Here is a 25,433-nt window from a genome sequence, read left to right as displayed (position 1 = left end):
TTAGAAAAGACTGAGGACGTCTTCCTTACCATGAGGTACCGGGCGCGGACCCGAGCGCTCTGGAAGCGAGAGAACTCTCTCCGGTCGTGTATGGTGATGACCAGTTTCCAGGTGGCCAGCAGAACCACTCCCACCAGTAAGATGGTGCCCACCACAACAAGTAGGACCGTTAAGGCAGACGGACCACCTCCACACTCTGTGCCAGGAGTCGTCCAGTCAAACAGGTTACAAAGAAAGACAAGATGTCAGGTTTAGATTCACGATAGGCTGAAAAATCTGAATACATCACCACGGTAACAGACATAATTGCTGGCAGGTTTTTTTTTTTGAAGAAACTCTGAGTTTCAACCTGACCTGAAGCAGATGTTCTACATCAGTTCTCCACTCCTAAACTCAGTTTAAAATCCAAGATGAACTATTTTAAGATGAAGAAGATCATCTAAAAATTGTTGCTTTCATCAAATTGCTTCATTTTTAAGTTATTTGTAAAAGCTCTCCCTGCTGGCACTGTATCCTGGTTCTGAGTAAATGTGTTAAAATGTGCTGAACTACAGAACTACAGCCCAGGTTCAGATGATCGTTCTCAGATCTCTGTTTCAGTTTCAATGTGAACTCCGGGTCACCAGATGAACTGTTGCATCTTTGTTCTGTATAACATTCAACCACAGCAGTCCGCATCATCCCTGCAGACGTTCAGATGGAACACTCCAGAAATGTTTTTTCTTTTTTTTTTTTTTACAAACATATAATGTATTACTTAAATAATTTACATATAATTACAGCTAAAACAAAGACTCATTTTCATTCAGCTTCCTTTAGGTCCGTCCAGTCTGGAGGAAATGCTGCCTTTATTGACACAGTCTTGGTAAAAAGGGCAGTTAAAACCCGATATGTACAAACACCAAAAAAAAAATTGTTCTCACTGACTGAAGTTAAATCAGACAAAATTTTTTAGGCAAGTTAGATTTACCTAAATTATTTCTATTGGCTGACCTGAAACAAGAGAAGTTTGGTCTGATTTCACAGCCATCAGTGAGAAAAATAATACTTGGCATATGTAAATAAACCAAAACATTTTATTTGGTGTATGTAAATATCTGGTTTCAACTGTAGGACTGGAAAAAAAAAAAGTCTGAAGTTTCTGTCAGTGGCTCTAATCCTCTTCTGTAAATAACAGCCTAGTTAGTAGCAGGATTTTTTTTAAAGCAGACCCTGCCAGACAACATGAAGTAGGCAAATGGTGAAACAATCAGAAATTAAAATATTATTTTCACATACAATCAGGTTGGTTTGGTAAACTTTTCATCCCTTAAGAAATAAAATCTTGATTTGAAAACTGCTTTCCATATTCACTCAGGTCGTTTCAGGATCTGAAACATTTAAGAGGAAAAAAAAAACCCAAAACAGAACTCATTCACTTTTAGTTGACCGAAGTGAAACACCGACCCGGCTCCTGGAGCGCGGTGAGGATGGAGCGTCCGCTGACGTGCTCCAGGTACGTGAACTTCATCACACAGTCGTCCTCCGTCTTATACACACACAGCACCGCTGTATCGTCCTCGTTTTCTGCACAGCAAGGGAAGATAGGAACAGGAGTTTCACTTGTCAGAAAATAAATAGAGGAAATCAAATCAATTGAAAACATCAAGATCAAAACAAAAAGCTGAAAAAAAGGTTTCATTCATGGCAAATGTTAGTAGAAGCAGGTTTCTGGTTTGTTAGTTGATTTGCGGACATGAGACATGAAAATATTTCAGTCTAGTGATTCAATTCCAATTTTTAGGGTCATGATTTGATTCAAAAACAAATTTTAATTCAGACAGTCTGTTCAGACTGTCTAGACTCTAGAGAGTCTGTTTAAATGATGTGACAAGAGGAGAGTATGGTGTAAACAAACAGAACATTTACTTCATTCTTTCCAAATTCCATCAGTTTATATTTAAACAAAAATAGTGGATACAATTCTGTAACTTCTATAACCAGTATTTAGGTTTCTTATGTGCGTCCTTAGCTGTTTCTTAAATAAAAAAATATTTTAAAAAATGATTCAAAATACACAAACAGTGAGACGGATCTCTCCGGTGGCCCAGTGGACGTGTAAAACAATACAAAGTGCACTCACAAATAGTAGAGACATAGACATACAAATTAAACGCATTAAATAGATTTTTTTTTCTTTTAGATTTTTGAAACCATTCAGAGTTCCCAGGACTGGGAATTATGATTTTCTTTTCACCTTTAGTGTTGAATAAAGGAGAAGGAGGATTCTTGAACACTGCCTGATGGTTTGTGAGGTCACAGCTTTACCAAACAAGGCCTTCATTCCCTGATGGCGGCGCTGACTTTGTGGATGCCCTCGTTTTCAGTCAGTCTATCCCCAAACCTCACGAGGGAGGGTGAGGCCATTCCTCCTCCCTCCTTCCCTCCGGCCCTCCTCTTCTATCTCATGCACAAAGTATCCAGAGCGTACATGTGGAGTCCATTAGGGCCGCTCAGATGGCTGGAGTAGCGGGGAATGCAAAGAGACACGTCAGACTTGGAAGCGGGGCCATGCCGGGTCGCAGTGGAATGTTTCTGAACGGCACGCAGCCGAGCGCCACGCAGCTCACGAACCAACGTGGGATCATTGACACGTCCCTGACACAGCCAGCCACCGCTGGGAGGAATGGAAGGACAAGGTCAGGGACATCAGACAGCTCCACTCTGCTCTGGCCGGGTTCAGGCTCCGCCCACTGGCTTACTGAGAATACAGAATGGAGGGGCGGAGCCTGGCAGCAGGTGTGTTTGCTCAGTGGGTGGATACAGGTGACGAATGAGGTCTGTGGAGGATCTGAGTGTGAACGGATTAAACCTTCTAACCTGATGAGAGGGTCTGCAGTGGGACACCTGACACCTTTGTTCATGATGTAATAAATAGGCCAAGCTTTGAACAACTCAGAGTGTTCAATCCATCTTCTAAACCAGACCTGCTGACTACCTTGGACTGAGTTTGTAGTAGAAGAGTAAATCTCATTACTTTGTGTAGGTGTAAGATATAATAATACAACTACTGCTTTACCAACATTACCAGTGTACATAACCCCTTTAGCAAATGTGCTGAACAGCGTTCAAGACATTAGCTTTTACTATCTGAATATGTCAGCTAACATTAAAGGGGCAATATTAATATTGCCCCTTTATTGTGCCATTTTATGGCACAATAAAGTAACTATGTAACCTTCAGTTGTTATAAAAATATTGTATATGTTAAATATAACTTAAAGCAAATTGAACTTTGTAATTTAACACCTTGAAATTGGGCCAGGGAGTCTAAGAAATTCCTGATCTTTCTGAAACTCTGCCTTTATGAAGTCATCACAACATGGCTCCTCTGTTAATCCTTTAACAATGTTGCCAGCGTTGCTCTGAGAAGTAGCTCCTATAATGAGCTCAGCAAATGTTCCACCAGGTGTTTGCTAATTGCTGCTGGCTAGTCTGAAGGAGCCGAGTGGGAGGGTTGAAGAAGAGGGGTTCTTTGTGAGGCCGAAGCTCTAAAGCTGCATCTCCAAGGTAGAAATTGGTTCATTCAGGCATTTTGTACAGCTGAATGGTTGCCATGGAGATTGAAGGATTTCTTAATCAAGGTAACACTTTTGATGAGGGAATAACATTATAACATGATGTAAAGTTGAAAAAAGCTGATTTTACATAATAATGTCCCTTTAAGAAAAGACAAACTGATGTAGAGTTTTTACTTAAGTATAGGCTTCTAAAAAGTTCTTTGCTGAAACGGACGGCAAAGCTGTGTGCTTTCTGTGTGGAGAACTTACTGCGGTGTAAACGTGCAAGAATTTGACTGATTCAGAGCCGACACAAGTGTACCAGGACTTGCTAGCTAAACTGAGAAAGCAACAAGGATGTTTCACAAAGCTCCACTTTTCACCAGTTAGGAACAGATTTGTAACATCCCACAAAACTGCAAGATATGGTAAGGATGAGAGTAGTGATGTCTTTGAATGCAGACTGATCTAACTGAGATCTAACTATTTAGCAAATAATAGGCTGTGTGAGATTCATTAGATGACCACAGCTTTACCAGTAAGCCCATGATCCCAGGATACCTGTACATTCTGAACATCAAAGCTGAAAATACTGGTTGATGCTAATAAGTGGATACAGGAATATAAAGGGGAGATCTCACATCAGATAAAAGCTGGAGATATTTAAGGCCTAGGAAAGGCTGACGTCTGCAGAAAACATTTCATTTTAGCCTGAGCCACATCAACGGCACAACTAAAGAGAGACTCAAATGGAATATAATAACAGGAAAATATTCTCTGGTTATGTGTGGCAACTCTTCATCAGGCCTTCCAAAAATAAAGGAACCATGACTGAAGACTTACTTCACTTTTCTGAGATCCCTGTCACAAGTAGGGCAAACATTTTTTTATCCTGAATGTGTAATTTCATGCTCAACTATAATAAATCAACTAAACAGTAACAGACCAATCAGCTGAGCAGAGACTCAGCTGATGATCAGCTCTGAAGGGTGATTGGAGAGTTACTGAAAATCTTAAAATAAAGTTTTATAGTATAAACTTTGGTGTAAAATGGGAAGAAGCTTGTAAACTAATGTTCTGTTGGATTCCAAACTACTGAAGGTGTAAAAATACAACCAGCTCACGAGAAGTTTGGGTTCATGAGAATCAGACCAGGTGAGTTTTTAACAATTTTTTCCAAATTAGAAATAAAAATGGTAAAAGTTTAATAAATTCCAAACCATGTTATACAGAATATTTAACCAGATTGACTAGTTAATATTTTCTGCAGTGTCCATGTTCAAGTTTAATCAGTTTACATTACATTAATATGTTTGCATGTTTCACCAGATTCCTCAAGCTAAAAGTTAAATCACCAATTTAGCGACGTTAGTGGCTAACAGTTAGCTGACTATGTTGTTCTCACGGTGCTTAAAAATCACATTTCTTCTGTCTCTGTGTCACAATATGATTTTTCTAATGGGTAACCAAAACTGCTGCAAATAAACACTTTCTAAACACTTCTGAAGGCTCCTCTGGTGTTTATGTAACCGCGTTTTGCTAGCCTGCCTGTCAACTGTGAAGCAGCAGGACAACAAGTCCAGATCTACTTGCTTTCTTATTTCATTAGACACGGAGTGCAAGTTGTAAAGCACTCCCCTTCTAATCCAGTGTTTATAACAACAGCTTAGGCGGATGGAGCTTTGTGAGACAAGAAATACTGCAGCATTTTAATATCACAAGATCTTGTTACGCCCTTAAAAGCAACATTTTAGCGATGTTTGCTGTTTTAATTGTGGGTTTAAATTAACAATTAAGCAAAAGTGTGGATATATAACTTGAAAATCAGAGTAGGCCAGAGTCTGAACCCAGAGTGAGAGTGGTATCGGTGGGTAAAATCCTAACCGGTGCACCTCAACATTTTACTCACACGGCTTCATCAGTCAGCTCTAGTTGGACGGAACGGTCACGACCAAAACTGTCTCACTTTAACAAAAAGGAACTGAAAAGAATTCCTGAGGACTTCTCCGCTTTCCCAGATGACCGGGTCACTGGGTTTGTTTGGATCTTCTTTCTCTAAGGTTTGCTTCGGGTCAGTGACCTTTCCTCTTGATTACACATCACAGACCACTTTATCCTCCTAAAGCAGCACTGGCAGAGGTTTGTTCTTACCTCTGAGCAACACTCACACAATATCTGTGCTATGTTTAAAATTGATTTCCAACTATTGTAGCGTTGTATGGATTGAAAGCTTCTCAAGACAGAGAATTATTGCTGGGTCAGAGGAATATTTCAAAGTTAGGAAAAAGAAAAGTGATTAACTTTTGTTTTTTTTAACTTGGATTGCCACCAAATTCACAGTGTTCCAATTGGAAGTCAGAAAGCCAGCAGGACTTGTGGATTGTTGTCCTCAGTTACAATTCCAAGACTAACAACAAAAGTCTCTGTCTTATTTCAAACACTACAAGGTAGATCCACTAACCGAGCCAAACAATGAAGTGAAAAGAATTGTCTGTAGCCATCTGAGAATAGATTGGACAAGGATGCAAAAAGGAAGCATTGAAAGTCCTGAAGGTCATTGTGATCTTCATTATTAGTAAATAGAAGAAGTTTAGAACCAGAAGTGTGTATCTATGAAGAAGGGCCTTGGTCAGAAGATGACCAGGAATCCAAGTTTTCCCTTTTCAAGTTAAGAGAACGAAACGGACGGTTGATTTTAGCTAACACACTCCACCAGTTCTAGCTTCATGCTAACATGGCTAAACTTTCCTGAAGCATCTTGAAGACAGACCAGAAGAAGAATAGTTTTCAGAAAAGTTTGGTGTGAAAGGTTTTCTGGTGAAACCAAAATAGAACATTATGAACTGAACTCCAAGTATCATGCCTGGAGAGGAAACAGGAACTAGTCACCTGGTGAACAACATCCCTCATTGTAAAGCATGGTGGTGGCTCATTATGCTGTGGGGATGCATCTTTGTAGCAGAAAGTGCACAACCAGTCTGCATAGTGGGTAAAATGTCTGAAACCAGATGTATAAAGTTTCTTTAAGAATGCTGTGAACCTCAGACTAAACCAATGAGAGAACACACAAGCTTCAGTGAATATCCCTGAGCGGCCTAGCCAAAACCTGGAATTAAATGAAACAGATCATCTCTGGGAAGAGCTACAAATGTCTTTTGGTGCTGTTCATACTGTGACTAAGCTTGGGAGGAGAGAAAAGGCCTAAAAAAGGGTTTGACAGGCTTCTAGAAGCATCCTGAAGAAGTGTTGAGGCTGTGAAAGCCATCAACATGTGGAGTTCCTCACATGAGGACTGGAAACAGATTTCTGACTGGCACATTTCTAAACTGAGGAAGAAAGAGCATCTTAAAAGGAAGCAGGTTTGTAGTCATGGTTACAGCCAGCCATAATAATTTCCTGCTGGTTTTGCTCACATTCTGCTCTCTTGTTTTACTGTGTAGTTCTAGGATGATGTAAGGTATGACTTCTTACTCTGTTGTTGATATAGTCATACATCTGTGTGGTTAAAAGTCCATCTGGTGACACGCACTGCAAATTAGCTCAGGCTATAAATGTCACAGTGCTTGGTATTAAGCATACTAAACACTTGCCCCCATTCAAATACACAAAAGACTAACAATCACTGCCAAATGTGCTTCAACAAGGTACTTAACAAAGGCTGTGAAAACCTTTGAAGATGTGAATCTTTTATTTTCCATTTGTAGAAACCAGCAAACATGTTTGTGTTGTTTGTCAGCGGGACGTTTGAGAATCGAGTTGCTCTAGTCTTAGGCTTCTTCAGATTACAGTCAGCTCTGATTTTATTCATTGTGATCATATTATTATTGTATGTATCTATGAGTTCACAGCACAGCTACATAGAAGTTGGGGATAAAAATATCTTAATAAAAGACCAACGATGAGGGGAGACGATAGCTAAACTTAGAGGCTGAACCACTAAAAGTCTGCTAGAAATTAGGAAGAAACCACAGACGGTAAACGATGGAAGCAGCCGCAGTGATGTCACCCACTGGCTTTAGATCCCAACAATCAGCATTTAGTTGTCACTATATTGGCTTTGGAGCAGCAAGGACAAACCGTGACTGGGCAAAAATCTTCAAGACTGAGAGATGCATCGACGGACTGGAGCATTGTTTGTTGGAGTCTGGGCGTTGTTCTGGCCTGTTGTGGTGAATACAGAGCTCTCCTTCCACCAGTCTGCCTCCCAACCCTCACCTGAAAAACTCCAGATCCCAGATGCAGTTGGGTAGAATTAACAGCCTTAGGGACAGAGTGAGGAGCTCCATCATCCACCAGGAACTAGAAACTCCTCTGCATTGAAAAGGAGTCGACTGACATCAGGACACCTGATCAAGATGCATCCTGGGGGATTACATGGTGGAGGGACTATAGTGCCCTTAAGCTTACTCTTAAGTGGAATAAGCTGCTACTTGGACAACAATATGCCGATTTCCCCCAAGTGCTGACCGTATTTATGCTTAAATTTGTAAGCAGAGCCAAACTAAATGAGTGGAGTTGTAGCAACAGGCACAGTTATATGTTCTTTGCTTTAGAAGTGAGCGTGCATGGACGGGTAACTGACCTCATAATGGTCACTGAGAATGAAAAACATGTTGCTATCACTGAGCCTCACATTAAGCAGTCAACTGTGAGTCTTTCAAGAGTTCAAAGTCACAGTAACAGGGCTTGATTTGCTTATCAGGGATTTCTACCTTATCTTAACCAGAACATTCTCACTCTTGTTTGAGAAAGGTGTGGTTTAACACACTTACAGATTGTTTGGAATTTCCTGGTCAGTTTCCTCTCAGTGACGGTCAGTGAGCCAAAGCAACCTGTCAGATGTTTCTTTTAGCAATAGTGTTAGAAGTGGTCATGCTGTAATGGCTCTCTGTTCCGGTTCGGTTCCATGCTCTACTTCTTTTCTCCTCTTTCTCAACTGTATTCATCTCCATGGTAACACCTTTAGTATGTCAGACTGGTGATTGACCACTGTGTTTAAAATCTACCAAACATTCAACTTCAGAGTTTGTGTCACACCAAATGTTGCTCTTAGATCAGTGCTAGTAGCAGCGGCGGCGACAGTTTTCTGGGAAGCTTTAGCCATTTCTGGGGTGTGTTTGTGACTCTTGGCAGCAGCTTTGATCTTCTCACACTCTGCAGTCTCAGTGCCAAGCCTCTAAGCACAAAGTGAATGTAGCATTGTACAGGTTGGCAACAGCAGAGCCAGAGGCAAATACGAACGTCATCCAACCAACCAGCCATAAATCTGCACTTACCCATGATAGATGCAAAAACAAAAACTGTTTCTCCATAGCTCTAGATGGCGTGTATGTGTGTGTGTGTGTGTGTGGGTGTGTGTGCGGTGTGCGTGTGTGTGTGCATTTGTATACTGTATATAGAGGACTATAATAACCATTTTCCTTCACCAACAAAGGCAGGTCATTTGTGGAGCATGAAGACATTTTCCTGGTTCTCTCTTTTTTCCCAGTTGTAATGTGTTCTACTAGTTAGGTTCAAATGTGTTGGTTAAGGTTATGAATATACTAGTAATAGTTAGTAATGGTTAGGGGAAATGTCTGGGTTAGACATAAATGCAGGTACTAAAATGAATGGAAGCCAATACAAAGTTTGATAGAAGTACAAGGATGCGTGTGGGGGTGTGTTGGGGTGTGCAGGGGTGTGTGTGTGTGTGGGGGTGGGCGTGTGTGGGCGTTTGTGTGTGTGTGTATTTACCCACCGAGGCTCTCCACAGTTATGATTTTATCCTTGCACAAGCGCTGGCAGGTCTCGTTGTCTGCGAGTCTCCCCGAGTTGAAAAGCCGACACTCGATACACTCCCTGGAGCAAAGAAGGGGGGAGGTCAAAGTTCACATATAAAAACTCATCACAATAATGAGTACAAATTTACTGCTAATCCAGAAAATAACTCTAATATCTAAAATTATTCTAAAAGAACGGACAAATGTTTTTAACATTTCACTAATGGATCATTTTGGCCAAATATTAATGACCAATGCATATGAAATGAACATTCAGTTAAAACCAAAAGTTTATATTCTCTGAGTAAAACGAACATTTTTCTTCTCTCTGAAGTTAAATCAGACCAAACTTCTGTTTTAGGTCAAATTCAGTTAAATTTTTACCAATTTTCCTCTTTGAAATTCATTTAATTATAATTCTAATTTATCTAAATTATGTATATTTGCTAAACCTGCTCTGGGGTAAATGTGTGATGATGACAGAGTGCTTTTGTTCAAAACTATTTCAACTTTCAGTAACTGACAGTTATTCAGTGTAAAAACTGTGGAAAATCCTGCCTGTGCCATCGACAGGGTTCATTATTTCAGATGGACGCTTTGCCATCAATATTTCACTCCTGTTGCCTGTTGATCAAACTAGTCCCTGATGTCATAGCGGTATACTGAGTGTAGATTTTGTTTTGGTGTGTGTGTGAGCTCCACCTTTTGGTGCCGCAGGCATCGGGGCAGGTGGGGCATTTCTCGCAGGTCTCTCCAAACGCCCCCGGCTCGGTGCACTGACAGCGGCCGCACACGCAGCTCCCTCGCCCGCTGCACATCTTCCCGTCGTCCGAGAAGCAGAGCGACATCTCTGTGGAGCAGTTACAGTTGTCACCCACGAAGCCGGCGTGGCATTTGCACTCCCCACAGTGGCATTCTCCATGACCTGGAACGACACGGAAGCAGCAGGAGAGTCAGAGAGGGAAGTGTTAAAGAAGGCACGTCCACCATGCTTTCCACAAACACCTTAAAGTTGTGCAAAAAGTGCTTTGTTGTCAAGTTAAAATAATTTGTTGGCTTAGCTTATTTTCCGTTACCATGGAATAAAAAGCATCTTATTGGCCTATATAACAAACACTGTCAGCTGATGACATTTATAACAAACAATCAGGAGAAAGCTAAAAACAGCTTTTGTTCCAGATAACTAAAAGACATAATATAAAATAATATCTGCAGCTTAACAAGGTTGCAATCTTCATGTTTTTTTGCTTGCTTATTTGTTTTATTTCATTGGAGAGATTTTACTTCCACATGTCTCCCAGTGCTGATGTCCAGTTGGAGGCCTGTGGTGGTTGGTTGTTGGTTATGGGGTGAAGGGCAACACCCTGTTATTTTTCCATTAAACACCACCTACAGGTGGGCTTTTATTCACCAAGACACAGAGCCTGATGATCTCTTTCAAACTTGTTCCAACAACGCATGTTCCATCTAAAGGAGACTGAAGGATTTCTCAAACATGCATGAAAGAATCGTGGCAACGCTCCAGGATTGTTTTTGATAAGGGAACAACATTAGAACATGATGAAAAGCTTAAAAAAAAAAAGGTAAATTTTCCATAATACCGACTCTTCAAGAACTCCTTCTCATTCTCATTCTGGTGTAAACAGATTTCCTTCAGTCTCTATTAGTCACTTTCTGAGTTCTTCTGTGTCACACAAGAAGCTTACAATGCTGGATAAGGATTTAGATTAAACACATTAAACTTTGGGAAAAGTTCCCAAAGTTCCACATCCTGAACTTAGAAATACACTGGAGATGGAAGGTTGACCCAACAGAGGAGTGCCGTCTATGGAGGATGTGGATCACTTGTGAATTAAATCACAGTTTAGGAGTGGCTGCTGCTTCTGTCCAACAATCTTCCTAAACGTTGAGAACATTTAGTCACTGAGCTCAGCCGCAGGGCAGAGAGGAGGAAAAACAAACGTCTTCTCAAAGAGGTCAGGGACTCCTTGGTGTCAGGAGGAAGTATTGTGTCTGATCATCAGCTGAGTGGTCAGCGTTAAGCAACATTTTGTCTGGAATCTCAGACATGCCGTAACTTTAGTTTTGCACCAAAACTTTAAAGCTGTGCACATTTCAGGAGGAGAAAATGAGTGTGGGCCCATTATTGTGTTATTTTCTAACGTGGCAGTCTGCTGCACCACTCCCAGTCTTTGCTCAGAGGCCGCCACGGTGAACGGCATGTGGCTGACTAATGGCACCAGTGCTGGGAATATGACCTTAAATGACTGTTTGGGCACTCAGAAAGGTTGATGAGGTTTTACGCCTCCAAGTGCGAAGAGGATGAAAGGAGTGCAAATTCAGCTGCTTTCACATGGACAAGTCGAGGCTAGCTGCTAGCAGCCCTGCAGTCCATAAACACTGCAGTGCTTATTAGACGTGTGGGGGAGGTGATCGGCATCCAGCCGCTTTCACAGACCTCAGGCTCTGTTTCCAGCTCTTCTTTTAAGTGTTAATTAACACCGAGATGTTCTACAAATACTATCGTTCTGTTAGGCCATTCAATCATTGACCAGCATGGCTGCCACTGGCATGGAGGTAAATGCTTATTGCTCACTTTTCGGAAAACCAGAAGATTCTCCTGTAACAAAAGCCTTCTGCATTTTCAAAAATACATTTGATTAATGAAAATAAGGCAATTTAAAAAATAAAAATCTAAATTTGTGATAGATTTTGTGGTTTTTCAGACATATCAACTTTGTTAAATGTCACAAAATATTTTTTGCATCCCATGAATCACACCAGCTTGTGTGACAGCATATTAGGCCCATTGCAGATAAAGAAAACTGAATAAATCCGCCATAAAACTGTTTTTTTTTTAAAGAAAAAGCAAGGACATTTCTACATTTAAAAGTCAAAAATCTGCTAGAATCTGTAAAACATACTTGTGAAACAAAATGGTACATTACAAAAACAAAATCTTACCAAGTATTTTTGGTCTAGTTTCTAGCAAAAATACATTTATGCATTTGAAATAAGAAAAGTACTGAAAGTAGTTCCTTATAGCTAAGAAGTTATAAGTAACTTTTCAGCAAGATATAGAAACTTGCTGAAATATAGGAGCAGCAATAATTTCTTAATATTGATGATAATGTACTTGTACCATTGGCAGTTTATTCCACATTAAAAGTGAAATAATCTGCCAAAGGAAATAGTACTCTTTTAAATCAATATTAAATCAATATTAAGGAATTATTCACTTAAACTCCTATATCTTGATGAAGAGTTTTCAGTATATCAATATATTTGACTAGAAGCTTGACCAAAATTACTTTGTAGGATTTTATGTTTTTACAATGTAAGGTTTGGGTGGCTGACATCACTCAACTACGGAAACTAAAGGAGTACATCAATGAAAAACAGTTCAGATTTTGCAAAAGTTTGATCATTTTAATTAACTGAAGTTTTTTTTTTTGAAGATCTTTTTAATTAAACTTTAGTTAATTTATTGCCCATCCCTAGGTTGGAGAGTTCAAAACCTTACAAAATTGCCTCTGTACCCTCTGTGTGGTTTAATGTCCTTGTGATGTGATGCTGTAAACTGCAGCTGACAGGAAGCAGCATTAGAAAGCTGCACACCTGCATGGGAGAAACTCTGCAGCGCTGTAGGGCTACAGAAGAGCTCCAACACCAAAGACAGCAGTAATCCTTTCTTAGTGTGTAGCTGGCATTCCTCCTGCTGAGTTATCAGGTAGCCATGAACTGACTTACAGCCTGTATAGTAAGTCACACTGCCAGCGTAAAAACTTACAGTTATGGGACCAGAATCCAGTTCATGTTTTCTTGCTGCAGCCTGGGAATGCATATTTGTTGCCAAGACGCAGCATGGGTTTCAAAAGCACACTTACACAGGCTTATGCAAATATTTGGAGCTTATGTAAAAAGGGAAATGAGCTGTTAAGTCACTTTAGTTGCAAAAAAGGGGTTCTCAAAGTTCATATCCAACATGTCAAACTTGTGCACAACTGAAGAAAACATGTGCACCAACAGGGTGAAGAGTGGATGTGCAAAAATGTCTTTATCTGGTCTACAAAGTTTTAGCTCAGTGCTGAACTGAGTAACCCTCATCAGGAATGCAGAGCGTCTGGTGTGATGTGGCAGCTAGCACAGCGTCTGGATGTTGGGTTGGTTGGTTCCCACTGCAGATGAGAAGAGCTCACACTTCCTGCAGGGGAGCTCTAATCGCTGTGTGTGTGTCCGTGTGTGTGTGTGTGCAGAAAAACTGAAGGCAGTAACCTCCAACTTCTCCAGTCCCACTCAGAATCTTGGCCTTCTGTCCTGCTCTAAGGAAAAGCTGTAGAGGATTTTTGAAATGCTTGTGGTGTTGTAGCGTTCGCCAGGGTGACTCAAAACGTTACGGAGAGAAGAGGGAGAGCAAAGAGGGAAGCGGTCCGTTTTTGGGGAGGCTTTCCTGTGGAACATTCTGCATGTTGGAGTAAAACTGTTGGAATAAGGTAGAAAATATGACCAGAGGTCCATTTCTAGCCATCTGTCTGTCAAAAAATGTCATATTTATGCACATCTCTGCTTCGTGTCGAAGTTCACTGAGGTTATCTGAGGAAAACCTTCTGCTAATTTGGACTGGTGCTTCACAAGACAATATTTAGGAACTTGATACCTCTTGTATTAAATTTCAGCACTAAAATCTCTGGTCCAGTGACAAAAACTTTGTTCGTTTTGCTTGCTAGCAAGTTAAAGATAGCTTGTCAAGTAGGCTTCCATACTGTGTATCATAACAGCACTTCCTAAACGAGTCCTTACCAGAGACGTGTAAACAAACGACTGGATTGCAACAAAAATGTTATGGTTCCACTGAAAACCGGCTCAGTGTAAACAGGAGTCACTTTATTTCTGCCAGATTGCAGGAATGGACATTGATTTTTAAATTCTCAGCACCAGGCAGAAATAAAACCTGCTGAAGAACCCTTCAACTGAAGACAAGTCCCAGGTCAAAAGTTGATTCTTTGGTAATTTATAACTTAGATTCTGAGCAATGCAAAAGATAGAACTGGGAGGTGCAACTCTCAGGTAATTTATGGTGAACATATAGAAGAGTTAAAAGGACCTGGCTGAGCAGGAAGTAGATCCCACATCCACTATAAAGAAAAGACCATTTAGATGTAAAAATCTAAACTGAAATATTCTAAAACAAACATGAAGTAACACTGATCCACCAGTAGGCAGGAGAACAACAGCGCCTAGCTTGTTAAACGGTTAATTTACTTCTGACTGTTCACTCTGAGTATTTTAATGTTTCCTCATATGGCCCAATCTTTTCTCCAGTCTTTAGTTCAACAGGTGCAGGTTGGGAAATATCCCAGCATAGATCATACCACTGAAGTACCCAGGGGAGACTGATGAGTCCAAGTTTTACTGAAACTCCATCTTCTATTGGACCCATGAAGCTTTGGCTTCACTGCTTCTCCTTTGCTCTTCATTTTCAGTTAGAAGTTGAAAACTTTGTTAATTTTAGGGAGGAAGACGTAGTTAAAGGTGTGAATACTTTTAGTGCATCAATATCTGGAAGGCCAACACAGCAGCCAGCTGCAGCGTGCCAGACAGAACTTTGACCCAGACTGATAGGTGAAGGCGCTTCAACGGTCATCCTGAAGGCCATCGGCTGTGAGGCCTCAGCAGCTACTCAGATAACACACAGAAGAAGCAGAAGTGAAAACAACCTGCACACATATACTCACACATAACCAATGTGATTAGATTAACACAGAGCAGAGACAAAGAGATGTTAGCCTGAGCATCACTGAAGAGGTGCTCACCATCTAAAACATGTTCCATATGGACTGAATGATGGAGGCCCTTCCTCTGGGAAAGGCTAGTTAGAGTTGGCAGTGGATAAATGGTTTTCCTGCAACGGTAAGTTGTTTCTCCTCCATTAACGCATTGAGCAGCATGAGACTGATTGACAGCACTAAGCCCCTCCTCCTGGCTCTGATTGGTTGGTTTCAGATGATAATGGTGACTCAGGGAAGAGGTGGAGGAGATCGATCTCATCACATATCATCTGTCTCATGCTGTACTGTCACAATATAGTGAAGGTTTAAACAAATATGTAAAAAACATTTGTTATAAAATGTTACAAACTGCTGCTTTAAATCTCTGTGTGGCTGTTTGGTTAGAAAGTCGAGCAGAGAGACGCTGGAGTAGGGGATACGATCCTATGTTTGATGGAAGAGATGGTTTGAACTTCCTCTTTCCTCCTGATTGGTCCAGCTCTGCATCCTTCCTTTTTTTGCTTTGTTTAAATAAACAAACTCCTTTTCAACTCCTCTGAGGGTCTGGGGTCAGAGTTCAGGTGTCACTTTTCAGCTCAATGATGCCTCCACATACTCACTATCTGTTCGTTTGTTTAATTCACTGCACATATTCTGGTCCTACTGACAAACAAAAGCTGACGTTTTCTAAAATGTACTTAGACTTCCCACATCATGAGCAGCATTGAGGATATTAATGGGCTCATACAGGATGTGTGGTGTGTTTGTTTCTGTCTGACTTTATTTAAACAAAGCAAAAATGTCAAATGACAGAGAGCTATGCACATTAATTTCAGAGCAGACGAACTAAACAAACGGACCTGGCTGCCCCTCCCTGACGCTGACAGGCAGCTCATACTGTTGCAGGAGCCCCTGAAATGACAGCCTGACAGAACAACAATGTCTCCATAAAACACTAAATTATACAGCGAGCTGAGGGAGGAGATTACAGCTCAGACAAGGGCTTAGACCAGCCCCTAAATCTTCGTCTCGCTTAGGGTTGAAATGGAAAAAACACGCAAAGAAGGTTCTGTTAAAGCTGCTCCCATCACAGCTTCCAGACTGCAGTGTGGAATGAAGACCATTTCCTCTTTAAAAGAGGACGATTTGAAATGTTGAAGGGTCATAGAGAAAAACATTTGGCACAACCCTCCAGGGACTGAGAGAGATTCCTACACTTTTGTGGCCAAGTCACACAGAAATGTTTCAACTACGCACCAGAAGACTGGAGGCAGAACGAGATGCTGGCATGGCAGCGAGAGGAGGCGAGGGACTGCGCCAGCCTGGACAGATGACAGCCAGAGTTCAGCTGAAAAACAGACGCTTTTTCCATAAACCGCTCGCAGACAGGACTTGAAGAAAAACACCCCACCAAGTTGATATAATGTGGCTCTGATTTTGTCTCATTAAGGAGGAATGATCCTTCAGGGACAAACGGATAGAAAATATTCTGCTCTGACCGGACAGAGACATGCGGCGTTCCAGCTGTCGGCCTACCAGGACTCTGGCGCCGACATGCATAGATTTAAAAAAAAAAAGAAAAGACAGAAAGGAGACTTCAAGTCTAATTTCAAGGACAACATATTTATATTATATTTTATTTATTCTAACGTATTAACCAGTTCTGCTTCTCTGACTTGACCTTTGGCTTTCAAGTCTGGCTAATTGATGGAGTCTTCAAGTTTTATCACAATATTTTGTGGTAATAAAGTGATAATAATAAAAGTGATAAGAACTATTTATTACTTGTTTTATTTAATTGTGTCACTATGACTGCATGGCACACCAGTCAGAACCCCTCACACTCAAATATTGCTCCTGAAAACCATTTCTAATGTTCATCTTTAAGACAACAGTCTTATGAAGAAATATGATTTCTACTGCACATAGTAACTGCATTTAATCACATTTTCAAATCAATTTAAATTTATTGACAATTTTATTGAAGGAGCAGAGGAGAACTAATAATCCCAACAACTTTGGGGGTTTTAAACATTAATTGGAAGTTATCATGATGACAATAAATCAACAATCTTATCATACAAAGAAATTTATCACAATTTATTAAAAAGCAATACGACAAATGCCCACCCTACTTTCAAGGCCAACACTTCAAAATCTGATGGGAATCAAATTGAGAATATTATATGAACTCCTCAATTTAAGTACATATCTGAAATATAAGAATTGGAAAAAGACAAAAATAACAGCAGATTAGAGTAGATCAAAAATTAATTTCCAAGGAAGTATAAATTTAAGAAATAGAATGAGATTCAAGCAGAAATAACACTATGTTAAATAAAAAAGTTCAAACTCTTCATTCTATTAAACTGAACATAAATGTCAAGAATGTAAGTGACAGTCTGTGTTTTGCTGTCAAAGAAAGAAGTTCTACAATATTATTATACTTATTATTTCCTTTGTCAGAAAGGATATCGGACATTGTAAATACTGTGATAAATTATAGCTGGAAAAGGGGTATGACTACATAAGTTATACTTCAGCATACTCCTTTTCAGACTCATAATCACCGATGTGATGTGTTTTTTTGTTTGTTTCTTTTTTTTTTTCTTTTTTAAAAGAAATATATTATGTACTTTGTGTCGTTTACACTGTCGGTGAAAGATTTGTCTGAAATAAACTAAACTAAACTAAACTAAACAATTTGATAACCACAGGTAGGAAAGTAAATGAATACATTTTCTTCCATCAATGTCCTTACAAAAAAATCAGAGGAATCATAAAAAGCAAAAATATTTTCACAGACATGTCTGTTTATCCACTTTCACAAGCAATACACCAACAACGGTTTTTATTTTGAAGAGTCTGTCTAGAAACTAACTCTGGTCTCTTTCTGTTCTGGAAATGATCGGAAATGACCTAAAAACAAATGAACAAACACATAAATAAGAATTCAAAACCCACTGATGTGTCTGTATCAGAGCCATAGACGAGGATCACTGTCACACTTCACTTCTGAAACTGACAGTGAAAAAAAAAAGCTTGGTGAAGTGAAACCTTCACTTAGGGAACAGAGAACTTCCTGTTGGAAACCAACATACAGTCTGGATGATGACCAACACACAGCTCTAGCTGTTCTTTAAAAAAAAAACAAAAAACAACGTGTCAACATATCTGAAAAAGGGCAAACTCAGGAAAAATACACCAGTACATTATTCATATATCAGGAACCAGACTGTGTCTGTCCTTACTGCTCTGATCAGATCTAATGAAGTGTTTTGTGTTGCAGTGTTCCAACAACTTGGAGAAAATCATTGTCAATTTATGAAATGTTTGCCAGCATGCACTGCAGGCCTCAGTTAGCACAGTGAATACAGGAGGCCACATCAGGACAGTTAGAAAAACAGAAAACAAGGTGAGAATTTATCGTATCATTTATCGTGATATATGTCTTAGATCTTTTATTTGCTGTCACAATAACTTCCAAATATTGACATTTAATCCCCCCAAACTGTCCATATTATCAGTATTGTTAATTTTACTATTTATTCCACTGTTTGTTCAATGAAAGTAATTATTAATACATTTGAAAACATGGTTAAATGGGTTAGGGGTTGTGTGCCGTTACTGATGCCAATCACATTTCTGTATTTAACTGGGGTCCTGAAAACAAAGGGGCATGTTTCTGGAGAGCAGCATTTGTGTCTGCCATGCAGTCACAGTTACCTAAAAAGAAGCAATGAATAGTTCTTTTTGTCACTTTATCATAATAGTATCACAAAATATCGTGATAAAACTTCAAGCCCATAACTTTCAGAGTAAAACCTTTCTCTTGAAAGAACCCAGCAGTAAGGCTCAAGCTGAGGAAGCTCTGTTGAAACTAAACCACTCAGTAAGAATCCTGATTGGCACGGTGGAGGTGGGATAATGATCAGGCATCTCACAGTCACTGAGTCGATTCTTTGCGTAATTGTGGTCTTAAAGTTTTAGCAGAATATTTTGTGGAATTATTGTGATAACATAAAAGTGCCAAAAGAACTGTTCATTGCTTTTTCATTAAGCCAGGTGTGACTGAGACGACATGGCACAGCAATCTGAGCTCCACAAACACAAAAACTGCTCTTAAAAAAAAAATTGTAATGCGCTTGTGTAAAACATCGGCCGCATAAAATAGTGTGATTTGCACCACTGAACTGCACACTAACTGCACTTAATTTTTTATTTTTATTTATTGATAACTGCAAAGTATCAGAAAAGCAAATGAAAAGAGTGACTCAAAACTTTTCCATGGCAAATAATGATCTGATGCTACTTACACACCATCTAAAAGATAGGAGGCACCAGCTGAGGCGCATTTCTGTGCAAAGCGGAATAGAAAATTGGGAAATATAAATAATGGGAGCAACGTTAGTATAGTTGAAGAAACAATCGTGGAGCTGAAAAGACCCAACATTCAGAACTCTACCACATCAAGAAGCTGTTGCTGGAAACGTCAATGATCTGAAGCAAAGTTGTGAAGAAATGTGGGCCGAAGGACCAGCTGTGAGGGACTAATTGGGTCCTACAGAAGTGGATCAGTGAGGGATCAACTTGCCTGTTCAGCAAAACATCCTGATCAATGACAGGTTTCCTTGTTTCACATGAATATACGTCAGAAAGTCACAGCAGCATCAGTGGTCGTCAGTTACAAGCTGGCAATAGTTCAAACCTCACATTAGACCAACTGGATGAAATCAGTTATTAGCAAGATCAGCCTTACAACAGCAGCACCCCCCCCCCCCACACACACACACACATTAAGCTTTTATGAAGCCTCTACAGACCATCAATCTTTCTCTCAGTTGCTAAAAGGAACTTTGTTATCTGAAAACCACAGTGATAACAAAACCCCGTCATGTTAAACCACACCAAGACAAATAGTCCAATTAAACTTTTAAACAACAACTTTATGTCCCATGTCTGTGGAAGACGTGTCCCCGTTTAAATGGCTGCTAAAACAACGCTACACGTCTGTCTCTGTGTTACTTTATGGGCCTCTGTGAGAGAGAAGCAGCTGTAAAAATGTGGGTTGGTAAAAATCGACAGGCCGAAACAAGCTCTGCTCCTCCAGCAGAGCCAAACAGAGTTCATGATCAGAACGGAGGAGCCGATACTCTGTAGCTGAGGACTTCCTTCCTTCCTTCAGTGGCTGCAGGCGGCAGAGCACCTGAGTGGCAGCAGGCAGGTTTGGATTGCAACAACGGCACATAGCTGGCAGGCACGAAAACTGTTTACCTTGGCTTTGTGCTCAGCGTCTGAATCACAGCATGCCCGGACTGTCACTGACATTACTCACCAGAAACACAACAACGCAACCAAAAGCTGGAGCTGGTTAGTTCCTTACCTCCAAAGGTTTCAACCAAATGGCGCAGTGGAAAGTTACAGAGAATTCAAAAGGATTCAACAGTTTGTTACATTCCAACGTCAGACTGCCATGTATCGTTGGGATTCTGTGTGATAGACAAAGAAGTGCATAATCGCAGGATACAAAGTGTCCTTTGAATGAAAACCTGAAAGGTGTGGCAGGCATTTATATTCAGAGAAAAAGCCAACAAGGACCATTTGAGGCCCTTGAAAGATTTTGTGTGGCCCCCCAACCTTAATTTTAAAAATTTTACAATTTAGATCAAGAGAGAAATGGTGTGATAGATTGATAGATCTAGATGGATAGAGTGAGAGATAGATAGAGTGAGAGATACATAGAGATAGGCCTGTCACGATAGCAAATTTTGCTCAACGATTAATTGTCTCAAAAATTATTGCGATAAACGATAATATTGTTTGAAGACCTTTTTACACTGATTTAATGGAAATGACCAGAGGTGTGACCAAGTCACTGTGTTGCAAGTCTCAAGTAAGTCTCAAGTCTCTGTCCTCAAGTCCGAGTCAAGTCTCAAGTAAAGACAGGCAAAAGTCGAGTCAAGTCTCAAGTCAGGAACCTTAAATTTCAAGTCATTTCGAGTCGTTTTTATTTTATTTTTTTTTTAGAATTTGCAATTATACATAAAATTCAAATAATAGACCATTTGTTCTTTTTAAAATATGTATTTGAGGTTCATTTGTGATCCTCTTATTCATCTGGTATTCTTCAAATCTGTCAGAAGTAAACAGATGTCAGAAAATAAATTACAGCCTTTCATGAATTACATTTGACTTCAGTTTACTCCTTCTATTCATAAATAAACATCAACACTACAACAATCATAGTTTTCAAAAAATGAAATAAGTATAAATGAAGTTATCACAAGTAAACTCAGGAAGGTCTGGTGCATTTATTTTTCTGCTTTTATTTCTAAGTATGTTAGTTTCAGTCCTCCGTAAATATGGGACAGATATTCTAAACACAAAATTTATTTGGGACAGTCACTGTATTTGGTCTTTTTTTTTTTTTTCCCAGCAAAGCTATACTACTTGGAAATGGGTTCTGTGCGACATGTGACAGTCACGCCGGTCAGTGCATTAAGTCAAAAACAGTTGACTTAATGCACTGACTGCAGTAAACAATATATTGTCAATATAATTTCCCAACGTAGATGTCTTCAAATACACCAACCATCCTTAGATGATACTAGACCCGGCTCATCATCATGATGGGACAGAGAGACTCTGTTCCCTGTGTTCAGGTCCAGAATCTGCTTTCTGTTCCGGAGCCCCGCTCACTATCCACCGGCTTCCTGAGCTAACACGGTGCACATTATTTGTGGAGGCATTTGAAGGACCGGATTTATGGTAAATCATCACCAATTTAACCCGGAGTACACATGCTAACACGAAGTTAGCTAAAGTCAACTATCTTACAGCAAAAGAAAAGTGCCACCTACCGATCTCTGTGAAGCTTCAAATGCCGGACAAAGTTGGACGTCGTGGCATCTCCATCCGATATTCTCTTCTTGCATGTTTTACAAGTTGCAGTTCGTTTTTTAGTCGAAAGTTCATAACCTACGTAGCCAAAAGAAATTACTCGCGGAAGCATATTCGAGCGGTTATTTCGTATTTCGTTCCCTGAGCTCTGTAGCTTTGCCGCGGTTTTTTAAACGTCCAAATCCTGTTAATTTGATTGGTTGTGCTGCAGCTACGTACACATACATACATAAGGAGAGAGGAAAACCATAGTGACGGTCTGCGCATATTGATACGGAATGAGTGAAATTAATTAATGACGCCACTTTATAAATAATGTGTTTTAAATTTTAAGACTTTGAGTAAAAAATATCAAGTCTTTTCAAGTAAACAGCTTCAAGTCGAGTCAAGTCCCAAGTCAATGGCATGAAAGTCAAAGTCAAGTCCGAGTCTTTGAGCATTTTTTCAAGTCAAGTCTCAAGTCGTGATTTTAACGACTCGAGTCTGACTCGAGTCCAAGTCATGTGACTCGAGTCCCCACCTCTGGAAATGACGTAATAATGCATGCGATTTCCTGCCAAAGATAGATACACTTTATTTTCAAAAGAATATTTAACACTGGACCTGATAAACAAAATAAACAAAACAACCAAAAACAAAATGGATTCTCTGTCTCCATTAACAAAAAACTCACGTGAAAAAAAAAACTAAACAACATAAAGCCAAAGTGGAAATAAATACCGCATTCAACCAAAAGAGTGCAGATTATGAAGTCTGTATATTATGTTGCCCTTCAGTAATAATTAGATTTAAATAGAGAAGATGGGCACATCGACTACCTGATGCAATAGTTCACACTATACGATTTTTTGCTCCTATTTTTCCCCTTACAACAATCTTAGAAAGTTGATCTTTCTAAGATTGTGTGGTGTGTTACGGTAGATCGTCGTTGCAGCTCCGACCCAAATCAGGGGTTTTCCCCGACTGGGCGCTTAACGCAGCCTGTTGAATGTGACAGGTAGCCAATCAGAAAGCGCGGATTCTCCTCCTTGTTTTCTTAGGGGAAATTACGGAGGGGAATCCCAAACAGCTGACACGACGCAACCCGAAGTCCAGCGGACATTGGAGATGATATGTGGAAACAACATTAATGTTTATTCAACATGCAAAGAATATAGAAATGACAAGAGAAGGAGTTGGAGCGAAATTGCTACCGCAGTTGATAAACCCGGTAACTTTTCAGCTGTTCTTCGTTAACGTGACGTAAATAGGTTATAATGATTTTCATTCAGGCAGGACTGACACTAGCCACATGCATTGCAGGTAGATTGTAGTAAAGCATTGATTAATGCCTGGTTTTAAATTTAATTAACTGAACTTGTAGCCATTATTTTGTGCCCATTGTTGGACACCACACAGCAGAAACGAACCCGATCGAACCGTTATACCAAGGATTTCTGTCGGCTAATGTGTGGTCTGTCAGGGTTTGAAAATGGGGCGACAACTCTAAGATTGTGCAGGATAAGATAGTGTGCGCTGGGCTTTACACTAAGTAAAATGAGGAAGGGAGGAGTCAGTGGAGAGCACCGGAGTTGAGCCTTTTTTCATTTAGTGTCATTAACAGAAAGAGAAAAAGGCCGGAAGAGACGATAATGCCGATAATTAAAATGAAGTCGATAGTTTTAATTTATCGTACGATTAATTGATTTACCGTTTATCGCGACAGGCCTACATAGAGATGGAGAGAAAACAGACATACTTCTAGTCTTGCAGCTTTAGCAATGGACTGTTGTTCTATAAAGTATGGCTTTACAGTCTATCACATAAAATCTCACTAACAGATGCTGTGATCGTTACATAAACAAACCTAGAAAAAACCAGGGCCAAACGTACTGCCAGGCTCTGGGTGCACAAAACTTTCAAGCACCATTTTGGATAAGAAAACTGTTAGCCAAAACTATAAATAGCTCTACATTCTGCAGGTTTAAAAACTGCAGACCCATAAAGCCAGAGGAGATCATAAACTCTTCCTATGACCTTGGGTGATGCCAACAACAACCAAGCAGCATACCAAGCCCATTCTGACTAACTGTGGCACCCGGAGCCAAGCTCTGATCCCACTGGAGCTGCTCACATCTCTGAAGTTCAAACTAAATACTCAGGACAGATATCTGTGCAGAGTTTCTATGCTCTTATTTCTAAAGTTATTTACAGTTTGGAGAATGTGGAAGTAAAAAATCGTTCTGATCGTAGGATAGAAAAACACTGACTTCCTGTTCTGGGACATATTAATCCCTGATGCGTCTCAGTTCCCCTGAGCTCAGTGTTGCTGATGTTGGCCTCACAGAGCTGCTGCTCAGTGACTGAAAGAAAAAAAAAAACCAGCAGCCTGGGTTTGGACATTAGAATTCATTCCGACCAGCACCGACTGGTTTTTTTATACATATACTGTATATGCATACAGACATGCTTTAGTTCCACACCTGAACCTTATCATGCAAGCTGTGTCTCATTTTTGAGATGATGAGACGCAAATTAATTAGAAATCAGCTGCTGACCAGAATCAGACCATTTTCTGCTTGAGCAACCCTGAACAGTGAGCGGCAACTAGAACCAAAATCTGATCTCTCTCCAATTTCAGATAACATGTCATACTAAGCGCCACGACACTCTTCTGTGTGGATGCTGTTACTGATGGAAGCAAAGTGAATGTCAGATATTTTCAGTATCAGTGAAGTGTTTAACAATGATGTCAGAGGAGGTTAAAAATATTGAATTTCTTATATTATAGATCTGAAAGAGAAATTGGAATTGCCCAAAATCAGAATTGGTAGGTCAAAGAAATTATGACCAGTGAATCTCTAACCTTTCCAGCTGATTTCATGTCCTGGATTCAGACATTCTTCTTTATTAATTTTCTCATTAACACGATGTTGGAACTACAGCATAATAACTGCATTTCCATTGACCATATAATTGTGCAAATTTGAATCTCAAAAATAAATTTGCTCAATGAAAATACACCAATTTTGAGAAAACTCACGCTCGTCAATAAAAGGTTTTTGGATGAGGTAGTTTTAATGTATTTCACAAAACTGTGATGAAACACTTTTTTGCATCACTTGAGTCATGTGATCAAAAGCTGTCTGTTACTACTAGTGGAAAAGACAAAGACGACAGGAAGTGGTAGGAGGATGATCGTGCAGCGTGTTATTTAATAATTTATCACGTAAAACAATCTCATCAACGTGCGACTTTAATTGCATTTCTGAGTTAATGGAATTAATTGTGTAGTGGAATTTTTGTAATGGAGACGTAGTTAGTGTGGATTGAACATGAAAAAAACAGCTGGAATTCTTTCCAGTCCACAGATAACGGCAGTAGGATGTTAGGCTGTGATGATGTCCATCAGGTGCTGAGGCTCCAGCCTCTGGGGGCCTCTGGGGGCCTCCATAAGACTGAACTGTGGACTTCACAGGCAGCTCTGA

General features: G+C 39.9%; 1 protein-coding gene across 1 annotated transcript in view; it reads right to left on the bottom strand.

Annotated features, from left to right (window-relative positions):
* Positions 1–25,433, bottom strand: part of itgb5 (integrin, beta 5) — a 59,358-nt gene that overhangs the window by 4,802 nt on the left and 29,123 nt on the right. The window contains exons 12-15 of the mRNA XM_032566875.1: positions 10,001–10,223; positions 9,277–9,377; positions 1,447–1,566; positions 30–196 (exon numbers count right to left, since the gene is read on the bottom strand). Coding sequence (XP_032422766.1) covers positions 30–196; positions 1,447–1,566; positions 9,277–9,377; positions 10,001–10,223 — 611 coding nt within the window. The remainder of the gene's footprint in view (positions 1–29; positions 197–1,446; positions 1,567–9,276; positions 9,378–10,000; positions 10,224–25,433) is intronic.

Source organism: Xiphophorus hellerii, chromosome 7 (assembly GCF_003331165.1).
Source record: "Xiphophorus hellerii strain 12219 chromosome 7, Xiphophorus_hellerii-4.1, whole genome shotgun sequence".
NCBI lineage: Eukaryota > Metazoa > Chordata > Actinopteri > Cyprinodontiformes > Poeciliidae > Xiphophorus > Xiphophorus hellerii.
The sequence above is the reverse complement of the archived record's forward strand: the minus strand, read 5'-3'. Positions and strand labels throughout refer to the sequence as shown.